General features: G+C 33.2%; 2 protein-coding genes across 3 annotated transcripts; both read right to left on the bottom strand.

Moving 5' to 3' along the window:
• Nucleotides 1–2,510: 2,510 nt before the first annotated feature.
• LOC125830255 (polyamine oxidase 5-like) lies at nucleotides 2,511–7,696 on the bottom strand. Its single transcript, XM_049509469.1, has 10 exons — nucleotides 7,636–7,696; nucleotides 6,178–6,272; nucleotides 5,995–6,083; nucleotides 5,801–5,914; nucleotides 5,220–5,307; nucleotides 5,040–5,125; nucleotides 4,842–4,944; nucleotides 4,393–4,490; nucleotides 3,066–3,495; nucleotides 2,511–2,842 (listed from the first exon to the last, which is right to left on the bottom strand). The coding sequence occupies exons 1-10, from the start codon at nucleotides 7,658–7,660 to the stop codon at nucleotides 2,534–2,536; spliced, it is 1,437 nt and encodes a 478-aa protein (XP_049365426.1). The 5' UTR covers nucleotides 7,661–7,696; the 3' UTR covers nucleotides 2,511–2,533.
• Nucleotides 7,697–10,089: 2,393 nt separating this feature from the next.
• LOC125830275 (uncharacterized) lies at nucleotides 10,090–12,694 on the bottom strand. 2 transcript variants are annotated; one of them, XR_007443134.1, is made up of 3 exons: nucleotides 12,317–12,694; nucleotides 10,160–10,763; nucleotides 10,090–10,121 (listed from the first exon to the last, which is right to left on the bottom strand). XR_007443134.1 is itself a non-coding variant. In XM_049509489.1 (2 exons), exons 1-2 carry the CDS (start codon nucleotides 12,589–12,591, stop codon nucleotides 10,421–10,423), a joined length of 618 nt encoding a protein of 205 aa, XP_049365446.1. In that variant the 5' UTR covers nucleotides 12,592–12,694; the 3' UTR covers nucleotides 10,090–10,420. The 2 variants fall into 2 exon arrangements, 1 of the variants encoding a protein (XP_049365446.1); XM_049509489.1 differs by having other exon boundaries at nucleotides 10,090–10,763.

The following is a 12,694-nucleotide window of genomic DNA, read 5'->3' as shown; positions in this document are numbered from 1 at the left end:
TTATTTCTTAACTAAGTCCACCAAGCAAGCGTCATGTTTGATCATGACTCTGACCCGGGCCATCCAACCCCTCGTGGGCCTTGCCATATGCAGGATATTGACATTACTCAACAAGAAATAATTACAAACAAAAGAAAGAAGACATAAAACCATACCTCCAACTCCAAGAAAAAAAGCAAACAAACAAAAAATTCGATTCAATTTTAACAAATGATTAAATATTTAGATAAAAATTTATTTTATTTTTTCACTAATAATTCTCGTGAAATTATTCCTTTTGCACCTGTTAGTGATTTTAAATTTTAGAGGCTTCGTCTCATTTTTACACACTAAAAAAAACAAAACAAAAAAAAGATAATAACTAATTGTCGTATGATTAGTGCCTGTTTGGATTAACTTTTATTTTTTATAGGTATTGATTTTTAAACCTTTTTTTTTAATTTTATTGTGGAAGTGTTTGAAAAAGTTATAACTTGTTTTTAAGCACTCACTTTTAGGGCAAAAAAGTTTTAAAATAAGTCAAAGATAGAGTACCATCTATTTATCACTTTTAACTTTTGACTTATATTTTACTCCCTACTGTCCCTAATTACTTGTCCACATTTTCTTTTTTAGTTGTCCCTAATTACTTGTCCATTTTGACAAATCAAGAAAGGACAAATTTTTTTAACCTATTATACCCTCAATAATTACTTTGAAAAAGGTAGAACTTCTTGAAAATATTAAGTTTTTAATTCAACTTCATAATTAATATGGGTAAAATGGTAAATTCACTATGTCAATTATTAATTTCTTAATAGGTATGCCAATTCAAAAATGGACAAGTAATTAGGAACAGAGGGAGTACTTTTTATAAGTTCATCCAAACAGGCCTTACTTCTTTTATTAAGTTTGCTGAACTACATTTTTCAATTGTTAATATTGCATAATGGTGTTTTGCTCTATCCTGAAAGGAATTAATTCAAACCTTCAATAATTATTAATCAGATAGCTTGAAAAAATTGTCAACACATGCTGAGCCCAGAAGATAGTGGCCACGTAGGTCGAGAAGGGATAAAAAATTATTTATAAAATAAATTCGGAGGATAATAGGACCTTAGTATAGTATAAGTGTGTCTCTGAAATTTCGGGCATAGATTGAGGGTACTTATGCATTTTCCCAAAGACTAATCATTAAAAACTTCTAACATTTCCTATAAAATTGGAGCCAACTAATTCTTCATCTACAAAACATATGAACATTATTTTTTATGTATAATAATAAATTAAACCCATTATCCCAAGTAAAGTAGCTTTATTTTCTTATACATGTTCTAAGAGTTTTTTTGGGGGATTACAGATCTATTTTAGTTGACTTGTCATAGATTAATGACTTAATAATAGGGAAAATGCATAACTTTAAATTTGTCGCAAATTCAAATTAAGTCATGTCTCAATCAAATACTTTAACTTTGTCCAACTAAATCATCTCTCAATCGAACACCTCAAATTTTAATAAATGGCATTTGAACTGAGTCATGTCTCAATCGAACACCTCAAATTTTAATAAATGACATTGAACTGAGTCATGTCTCAATCGAACACATTAACTATGTCCAACTAAACCATATTTCAATCAAACACCTCAACTAACTAAACCATGTTTCAATCGAACACCTCAACTCCTAATAAAGTGTTCTGACACTCTATTCAAAATTTCAAAAATAATAATATTGTGAGTGTTTTAAAACTGAACCAACCACACAGCGATTCAGCTTTGAATTAAATAAACATCTTACATTGTAACTTTGTTGTCGATATGGGAGAGCTGCTATTCTATCTACTAATCAAACTTCTTGAAAATTGGCAACAAACATATATAAAAAAAGGCAGCTCAGTCGATGTACTAAGGTTTCGCTGTGTGGGATTTGAAAAAAGATCGAACCATAAGGATATAATATGCAAAACAACTTTATATTGCGAACGTTGGAAAATACAATTGATAGAAGAAAAAGAAAAAAAAAAGGCAACCCGATGCACAAGTGCAACAACCACATTCATCATTTCAGAAAGTTAATCAAATGACGATGAATCGGAGCACACTACTAGTTAAGCAGAGGGAAAAAAAGGGAAACTACCCACCCAATCAAAAATCCTCCTTTTCTCAAAGGAGAATCGAAAAAATAATATTTATGTGCCTTGGATGATCCACATCTCAGGGTCAGGCGCCGATGTTTAAGCAGCAATTTCTTATTTTTTTTTCATAAATCTAAAATAAAACAAAAAAGGGATTTTAAAAAGAAATGGTTAATGATACAATCAACCAATGAATTATGACTTAATTATTCCCTCACGCCCTGAATTCAGCTTCAGAAAAAAGAAGGTCAACCGCTCCAACAGAGTGAGAGTTGCTTTCCAAACCCAGCAGGAGCTAAAAAGGTGTTTCCTTGTTCTGGGATCCTTTATCTTTGTTTTATTTTAAATCATTGGGTTTAGACATTACTTCGGTGCTTTTTAATCATTCGAACCTAGTTATGATTTTGTTGGAAGATGATCACATCCTGGAAATCTTGAGGGGAACAATGGATTTGAGAATTTCTTCCCTGGAGGAAACAAGTTGAACACTTCCAAGTCTCTTAATGAGATGCTGGCAGCAATCTTCAGCAGCTATGATTCCAGCTGAATAGGCACCGTGCACGGACCCTTGATGGTCATCCATACAGACAGCTTCGCCTCCAAAGAATAGATTACCTAAGGGTGCTCGAAGCTTATCATATATATCTGTTGGCTTTCCAACCAGATCATACGAATAGCATCCTAGGGAGTCCGGATCTGTTCCCCAGCGTGATACAAGATACTGAACCTGCAACATATATAGCTATCAGCTCAATGGTTATTAGACATGTTTTCCTTTTAGTTACTAACAATATATGTTGTTCAGACTCTTCAAAGATGTCGTAGTGCATTTTTGGAGAATCCCCCATGTGTGTTACAACACATTTGGAGAGTCCAAGGCAACCATAGTTAAATAATGCATGCAGCTGTAATAACTGAAATAGAATTATGCAGGACCAGGTATTACTCACAGGTTCAGGTGCATCAGGAAACATTTTTTTCAGCTGACGCATAACAAAATCAGCCGCCTCCCTGTCTGATAATTTCTCTACATCATAAGCAAGTCTTCCGGCAGCCATATAGACAAGGACTTGATGCCCTGTTGCCTTGTGGAGGTTAAGAAAATACCCACAAGCATAAGAGGTAGGTGCAACAATGCCTAACAATTCAACGTTTGGCCAAAATACAGTATCAAATCGTAATGCAATCTTGTTTTCGTTGCCCACACCAAGATCTGCTATTGCAGAAAGCTTCCAATCTGGCAATTTTGGTTTGAACTCAATTAAGTTGGCTTTGAGGACCCCAATAGGCACAGTTATTATAGCAGCATCCGCAACAAAATTCCTCCCATCCTCAACTGTAACCATCACTTTGTTATACCCATCCGTAATCGCCTTTACCCTAGTAATTCAGATCGATGGAAAATTAGAATTGCAGACAAGCATGGAGGCTAAAGTATACGTAAATCAAGATAAGAAATTACTTGGCAAAAAATAAAAATCTATTTGCTTCATTAATTCTCCACAGCCAATACTTGTAAACACTGAGACTTGGGTTAGGATTTGGGTGTGGTGTTGAGAAATTCTTAAACAGTGAGCAGCAGAAAAGTTGCATTATGTGTTGAGCTTTGGTTTAGTGGTAAGAACAAAGCTTGCATGATGTGTAGCCCACCGTATAGGTTAGGCACTCGTCACGAGTTTGAATCCTGCCGCAGACAAAAGCCTACTATTTGATTTGAGAAAGTTAGATAGGGATAGGCCCATCAACCCCGAGTTTCAAATTGTGCCACACTATTCCTCAGAAATTTCTCGATTATAAAAAAAAAAAAAGTTGCATCACAGCTTACATTCTCAGGATGTCCTAGAAAAACAGACAAATTTTACCAAGGCAAAAAATCAACTCTGATGCAGACAGGTAATCCATCATAGATTATGAAGTGATTGAAAAAAAGGTAAAATACAAATAAGAAAGCAACATTTCCAGCAGATGAAACCCTTTTTAGGGATGGTGGTTGGGAGAGAGGAGAGATGTCTATACCAGGCTGTGGTGCAACTTAAAAAGAAAATGGTGTCTCTGTGGAGGAAATGAATTGCATTTTGTTTCTTAACTTTCCTATAGAAAATCTTGTAACAAGAAGATTCAGTCGTAAGTCCACAAGTTGGTCCGTCTTTGGATTTAACAGTCACAAGTGCTGCATTAATCTTCAGATTCTAAAGGGAAAAACCAACAGCATGACAAGCTAAAGAAACAACAAACAAGATGTCAAACTTCACATTTCACAGAAAACCCCAAATATACCTGTGATTCAAATGAATATCAATATCTTTTGACAATGCCTCAATCACCGGGTGATAACCCTGCACCATTAGTCCATGACCACCCGTAAGAACTTGCTCCTGTACACCATATAAACAACATTAATATTACATACTTAGGAAATTATTCATCAAACATATCCTAATGGCGGTAATTTAAAGCATCTAATGTAAAATGGAACCCCAAAATTTCCTATCTGGAAGTATGTAGATATCTGAAAATGATAGCTATAATAACACGAGTTGTGCCTTAAACTTCTGAAATACTAGACATTTTTCTTACTTATCGTATTACTGAACCAGCCAGTTAGAGCCTTGCCATTCGAATAAGGAATATTGTCTTTGAGGATTGGGAATAGTAATAAAATCTTTTAGATGCACATAAAATTACTCTTTTAGAAGAAACTTAGAATAACAAGAAAAAAAACTTGCCTGATCCCAAGTTTTCAAAGAGATCGTGTCTGCATCGGCAGAAAACCATGCCTCCATTCTGCATATGTACCACTGCAGTACTTCATGAGAGACTCCTTCTTGCCTGCGGCAGCATATAAGATCAGTGAAGTTAGCTAGATTACAGATTTAAAAGAAACAAACATAAGTTGGTTGTAAGAGAAGAACATTTTCCCATACCTCAGCTCAGGATGCCTGTCCAATACAATAGATATTGCTTGAAGAACCGATATGTCATTACTATTCTCATTTCTCACTTTCTCAGTCTGCATTTGCCGATACACATAATCATTCATTTACGTCTTTATAAAACCTCAAAAGGAATAGCACTTGGTGAAATAAAAACAGAGCAAAGCCAACCTCATCGAGGATTTTCTTGAATACATCTCCTACTTCAGCAACTGTATTATGAGGAACTTGATGACCATCCATGCCAAACAGCATGCAGCTTTAAAAAGAAAGAAAACATAATCAAGCTCCTGAATGATGAAATAACATCTCTAGTTAATGTACACAAAAGCAAAAAGAATATAGGCTAAAATCTAGCAGATACAGCATGCTTCAATATGAGCGCACTGAGAGATGTGAAGGCAAGCAACAAATCTTCCACACAGACAAACTATAAGTGTGATTTACTTTTTCATTATGAATCAGAGTACAATAAACTGCAAGATACTTTCTTGCAGAAAAAGCTACTGCGACAATTCAAGAACAAGCTAACAGATTTTTGCCCCGATTTTTGAGTGGCTACATCAGAATGGAAACAGAGAACAGGACTTTAAAAATCTGAAGCCAAAAATCTAAGGTGTAACTAAGAGATAAGCCACCCCCTTCATTTAGACAGAGAGATAGAGAGAGACAGGGTGTTTAAACAAAAGGGAAACATGTCCACTAAACATGATAAAATCATTTTGAAACTAAATGTCAAAAATCCTATTTACCTTTCCAAATCATGGTCATAAAGCACTGAGTCGTCACCACTAGTTCGATACAGAGTGAGCCCCAGCCGCCGTATCAAAGGAGCTAAAGGATTTTCATTGCACACTCCATGGAGCCTGAGATGCAATTTGAAGAACATGAATAAGCATCTAGTTCTGGATAAAGAATTCGAGAGTAAAAGATTAGTGTTACTCACCATGAAGCTCCCAGATCAACTGGACAACCAAATGAGTTGTCAGTGTGTATGCGACCACCAAGTCTATCTCGTGACTCCAGCAAGAGCACCTGGATAAAAATAGACCAGCTTCATTAGCACGAAAAAAATTAGAACATAAAAGTCACTACATGTGAAAGGGGTTTAAAGTCATGATAACCTCACCTTGAAATAAGCATTCTGAAGGAAACGTGCAGCAGCTACCCCTGAGATACCTCCACCAATTACAATGACCGACGGAGATGAACCATGTCGCCTCCCTAAGCAAGGTGGTAAAGTGCCTAGTTAACCAATAGTTTCATGGCCATAATATATATATATATATATATATATATATTCTAAGGGTAACAAATATCAGAATGGAGTAAAGGCGGCTTCACTACTATACAAAACTGCAGCAGAAGAAGTGAATAACATATTTCTTTTAATTCCAAGAATTCTTAGATGCAATAGGTTTCCAATAAAGCATGTCAAAACCAACTGCACAACTTGTAAACAAATAATTTGTAGAACAGGTGCAAAGCTTATAACATTTTTTTGATATCGTACAAAATCCCCTGTTTGGTTAGCTGGCCCAACCTTAGTTGGGTATAAGTTGAAACTCAGAATATAAGCACACCATTCTACTCTCCTCCCCTTAAACACCCAGATTTTGTCCTCGTCAGGGCTCACTCTACTAATGATTGCCTTCCACATTACCTACGTTCTTCTTTTACCATTGAACCAAAGATCTAGGGGTATTGAAAGCTTATAATATAAGAGGGTATTGTTCCTAAAAAGACAAATCACTTGAGTCCCCTCAATTGTTCATATTATCAAATGATATGGACACACACATGAACTATGAAAGGACCCTTTGCTTATTCAATCCGCATTTTTCCCAATCATAAAAATCAACACTCCGAGTTAAACAATATAAGCCCACACACATAACGCAAGCTAACAACATTAATTTAAATTCAATTTCTTGACAAATATAGAATAGTTCTGCTATAACTTCACTGCTTTTCATCTATTATTTCAGTAAAATCATAGCAATCACAGTAATCAGTCACAGTTTAACGGATCCGGGAATTTCCCAAAACACGAAGACATTACTCCATCCATCCCAATTTATGTGGCACTTAACAAGTTTGACTAATCTTTGAAGCTAAATTGGACTAATAAGTTGCAATTCTTTTCATGAACAGATGCAGACCCAAGATTCGAATACAACAAGATCACCACCAAAGGCAAATGCACACAACACCATCTCATTTGATATTCTAACGTCTAAATATAAATTGAATGAAGCTCGCAGTGTCAACCATTTGTTTCAACACCACTTTGCATTCATTAGGTTGCCTGTTTGAAACCCACCACCTACATTCCTTACACATTCTTTTAATTGTCAACTAAAAACCAAAAATGATATACCATCCCAAATTCAATCTCAGGTAATGACCAAATCCAACACATACACTAGACGATTCTTCTTAAGATATAAACACACAATTCAACCCATATTTGTATATAAATTATAAACACCTTCTACACACTTTACACAAGGTTGATACATTGTATTTCCCTAATAATCAAGACAAAAGTAAATGAACAAGAATTCAATACAATTAACAAACTAACCAGAATCATTCCCTTTGAGCTCCATGATTCAACAATGGTTACTTGAATTCGAAGAAATCAAGAAAAGAAAAGAAAAGGGTGTGTGGGGAATGTTGTTAAGGGTGTATAGGAAGCAAGAAATTGGAAGTTAATTGGAAAGAATGGTAAAGCATGAAGAGAAGAAGGCCGGCAATGATGCGGCTTAAATTGTAACAACACTGTAACTGATCAAATCCACTCATAATCACAAAATCCTCAAATAAACAAATCGTTTGGTTTGCATAGATCACAAATTCCTTAACAAATTTCGTTTTTCTTTTCTTTGAGGCAATTCGTCGAACAGTTGTTAGGCAACGGCAAATGAGTGTTTTATATATAATGAATGAATGAAGAACAACAGTTTAACAGGAAGCAAAAGACAACCGCTTTTAATGCGCCAATCTTCATGATATTTTGTGTTTGGTGGGGTTATTATTGTCATTTTATCTTTGAATTTTTTTTTTTGGATGGTGCCATGTCATAATTTATATTTTTTCATATGAGCTGTTCACTTTTTTTTAGGCATAATATATAAACGTGTCTTTAATTTGATCTTAATTGACATTTATGTAGTTTGACTTTGGGCCAGTATAAGTGCCCGTTTGGATTGACTTATCTTAGGTGTTTTTAAGTCAAAATAACTTTTAAGAAGTTTTGAAGTGTTTGAGTAAAATTAAAAAGTGTTTATAAGTACTTATTTTAAAGCCAAAATAACAAAAATAAGCCAAAAGCCATAAGTTAGAAATCCTAACTTATGACTTTTGGCTTACAAGTCATGAGCCAAAAGCCAATCCAAACAAGCCCTAAGTAGACACTTTGACTTGTATAAAGTTGAATAAGTAGAAACATACATCCTACGTATCGTCCTACAGGGCAATTCACGTCATACATGATGTTTTATGTGTATTATGCCACGTAGGATATGTATTCAATTTTATACTCTACTTGAAATCGAAGGACATAGATGTTAATTGTGGTCAAGTTAAAGGACATATTTATACACACTCTTCACACTTTGTTTGGATGGTTGTTTTCCATTGTATTGTTATTATAAATACATTGTTACTTGAATTTTATTGTATCGTATCTTTAAATTCATCGTTAGATAATGACAAAAAATCTCATTTATGCAACAATTGATTTGGTGATTGTGTCATTATTTTATTTTTTTTCATTTTCTCTTTATTTATTATTTAAAAATTATATTTTATTTTTTATCTATCTTTGTATAGTAACTTTACTTTTGTTTTTTATTTATTTTTTAAATTGTTGATGTGTATTTATACAGAGTCCAACAAATTAAAGTCCATTTATACCCCCAATTGATTAGACAACTAGGCTAATAAAATGATAAATAAATTGATTATCAAATACTGATAAGTATAATCTGATGAATATTATTGATAATGAATTCATCTGAATTCACTATTTTAATACACAACATAAATTTATATATATATAAAAATTCACAAAAAAAGTCATAATGCTTACAACTAATTGTCATATAAGTTGGTTCACCTAAAGAGAGTAGCATCAAATATTCAAAGATACAACAATTCATTTTTTTGAGTCATGGCGCAACTTGTGCATATGTGTGGACAAAGAATTGATGATATCCTAACCTAACAACCTCACAATGTCCACTAAATGCACTTTGAGTGTGCGTGTGAGTCGGCAAAATTTTGAATTTTCCAGATTTAGAATATATCTTTTTTATTATTATTTATGACAAAAAAATCGGTTTTAATTTATCAATTACATATTATTTAATTGATAAGTGGTGATTTTATTATTTACTTAGCGTTGTTTACTTACGTATTTATAGTTTAGTTTATGCTTAATTTATTATTATGATCAATGGAGTTCGAGATGCAAAATTATTTATTATTTTTTCAAGAGAAAGTGAAAAGGAACTTAAAGGAGAAGTTGGACTCAAAAGGAAAAGAAGAAAAAGTGTGTTAAGCACTACTTTGAAATCCTAGTGTTTGGCCTAGTATCGTAGCTCATATCATATTTTATTTTCTTACGTAAGACTTTAAAAGAAATATTTGAAACACAAATTAATTATATATTTATATGATAAAAACTTTAATTCTCTCGAGAAAACAAAATATTGAAATTGCAAAATCTGACTTTTATTGGTTTTCGTTTGATTTGATTTAGAAATTTAAGAATTCGACACAAATATTGATTAAATTTTGATATTTGAAAGATCCAAACCAACCCAACCTGTGTATGTCGTAATTGAAGTTCAATCATATATGACTAACATTCGGTCATTTTTGAATGACTTCAACCATTTCTATCTAAAGTTCATACTCATACACTTATTTCCGACTCTCAAATTTCACGCCTTTATCTTTATTTCTTAAATTTTATACAAAGTCAAATAAAAAAAATAAAAAAATAATAATAATAATAGTAGATTAGTCATCCTTTGATAACCAAAACAATTTCAAATGTCACAACTCATACATTCACCACCTACCTACCGTTTAAATAAAACAAGTAAGATCCTACTTAAGTATGGAACTTCAAACACAAAATACAACATAAACATACTCAATGAAGTCCACATGATGGAATCAAGAAAGGACAGAAGTATGCCTCTATCAGACTCAGGTAACACATATCAAAGAACATAAAAAATAAATATAACAAGTACAAAAGAAAGCATCACATAGCATCCAGCTGAAAAAAGAAACAGTAACAACAACAAAGTAAATACATTTAGTAAACCTTTTTAAATATATTTTGATAAGAACCATCAAGCAAACAAAGGGGTTTGAGTTGTAAAACTAGTTGTACTAGTTGATGTATGTAGAGGAGCAGGAGGTCTACTATTATTCCCAAGAAAGCTTCCATTTCTCTTTGCTCTTAATGATGAACATGAGCCTCTCTTTGAGCTTAGTCTTGAAGAACTATTGCTTCTAATAGGAGGATGCAAGTTATCTGATTTGAAACCTTCTAAGAAAACTCCATAACTCTTGCATGATTTGAGCTTCTTGTTGTATGGATTTTCTGGCTTAGCCATGTCCTCTAAGCTCCTCACATTTGATAGAGAGGTGAATGATTGTGATTTCCCATTGTAATGTTTTGACAAGCCTCTCCTATTAACCCAAAAAAAGGACAATTAATTAGCATCATAATGAAATATTAATGTGAAAAATGTTAAAGAAGGATATAGAGGGTGGTGTTTAGATAATGTTAAAATGCAAATCGAAGTTAAGCATCTTTAGATTAATTGTGGTATTTGTTAAAAAGAAGGATTTGGAATCTAATTCAATATCAAAAGTTAGCGTAAGAGAGGAGGATTATCAAAGAACATGTAAAGAGATCATCCATTCCTTTTACATTCGATGTGGAACTCTTCAATGCCGTACGTTACGTCCAGGGCTGGAATCTCTGAAGTGTAGGCAATTTGATATGGAAGCCCAACATCATGAAACAAGAATTGGGATGTATTGTGTTTTGATAGCATGTTAAGAAATGAAACTAGTATTTGGTAAAAATCAAAAGTATTTGTTTAAACTAGTGTTTTTAATCTAAAAATAAATCAAAAGCAATAAGTTCAACACCACTCAACTTTGCTTGTTTTCCGTTTTAATAGTTTTATCCAAACGAGCAATTAGTTATTTTTAATACAATTGAAAAGTATGGTTTTTATGGTGTTTAAGCCTGCTTAAACATAATTCGATTAATTTCAAGTACAATACAGGTATCAAATAGCTCTTATTCAACAAAGCTTGAATATGCAGAAGTAAACTAATCTAGTATTCTTTAGGCGCCCTTGTAACAATTGGTATCAAGGCCAAGGTTCGACAACGGATGAGGAAACACATTGCCATTGTCATCATTTTTGGCCATGACATCTTAGGTGCCCAAAATTGTATCAATTTACATGCCCTATTTTAGGTATTTTCAAATTAAGTGACCATAAGTAACGAGTATTCACTCATCTTTAATTAGAATCAGATAGAAGCCTCTTAGGTCATGAGAGACATAGTGAGTTAATCAATTCCTTTACCCCATTTCTACCCCTTCTCTTTTGAACCACATCTAAGGATTTTCAGTCTAGCTAAGCTACCTAAAACAATTTGAAAAATTGATTTCTCAAATCATCACTTAGTTATTACTCATATCCCATTTCTTCTCGATTTCAATTAAATTCAATAAAAAATGACTTTCTAAAAATATTTAACAACTAGTTAAGTGAGTATACTAGAAATCAACTCCCACCTTAAAATAAGTCTCATCCTTTCATATACTCCATCGGTTTAAAGAAAAAAATGACCCATTTTCTTTTTTGGCAATACTTTAACTTCAACTTTCCACGTGACATGTTTAAGGCTACAAGATTAAAGGGTATTTTGGTACATTTGGTATAACTTTAATTTAGAAGCACAATATTCAAAAATTTCTTTCTTTTCTTAAACTCTATTCCAAGTCAAACTAGGTCATTTTTTTTTAAACGGAGGAAGTAATAATTGTCAAACCTCGTGATTCGAACAATAACTAAAGCCTCTATCTTGAAGGGGGCGTGATAACTTCATCTAACGTATGATAATTAGGTACGAAAGTAAATAAATACAAATTTAATCAGACTCTAATATAAATACATAACATAAAAATAAAATAAAAACAGAGGAAAAGTAGTTGTTACTTGAAGGGTAGTTCTTGAAGAAGAGTGGACATATTTTGCAAAGCTCCTTTTGTGTGTTCATCATGACTTATTGAATCACCAGAAGAAGAAGAATTCGGAGAAGTCGGATCTGAAGAATCCCCTTCTCCTTCTTCTTCTTCTTCGCCAAGCAACTCCGAATCAGATGAAGAGAAATTACTCAAAATATCAGAAGAATCAGAATCATGATTTTCCTCATCCATGATCCCATGGTTGTTTTGTTGGTCCAAAGAAACTAATCTCATTTTCACATTCATAATCTAAACAAATAAAATCCACCATACAGTTCTTGAAAAAAAAAAAATGCAATTTTCTTCTTTTGTACTTTCTATGTGAATGAATAGGTGAAACAAGATAAGG

This window comes from Solanum verrucosum, unplaced genomic scaffold (assembly GCF_900185275.1).
Source record: "Solanum verrucosum unplaced genomic scaffold, falcon-dt-bn FXZP01000072.1, whole genome shotgun sequence".
Lineage (NCBI taxonomy): Eukaryota > Viridiplantae > Streptophyta > Magnoliopsida > Solanales > Solanaceae > Solanum > Solanum verrucosum.
The sequence above is the reverse complement of the archived record's forward strand: the minus strand, read 5'-3'. Positions and strand labels throughout refer to the sequence as shown.

Excerpts from the sequence above, each read along its gene's own strand:
- LOC125830255 (XM_049509469.1), bottom strand. The coding sequence starts at position 7,660 with ATGGAGCTCAAAGGGAATGATTCTG. Across the intron at positions 6,084-6,177 it reads TTCAGAATGCTTATTTCAAG|GTGCTCTTGCTGGAGTCACG; the intron begins GTGAGGTTATCA and ends ATTTTTATCCAG. Across the intron at positions 2,843-3,065 it reads TTCCTGATGCACCTGAACCT|GTTCAGTATCTTGTATCACG; the intron begins GTGAGTAATACC and ends TATATGTTGCAG.
- LOC125830275 (XM_049509489.1), bottom strand. The coding sequence starts at position 12,591 with ATGAATGTGAAAATGAGATTAGTTTCTTTGGACCAACAAAACAACCAT. Across the intron at positions 10,764-12,316 it reads CTTCAAGAACTACCCTTCAA|GAGAGGCTTGTCAAAACATT; the intron begins GTAACAACTACT and ends TTGGGTTAATAG.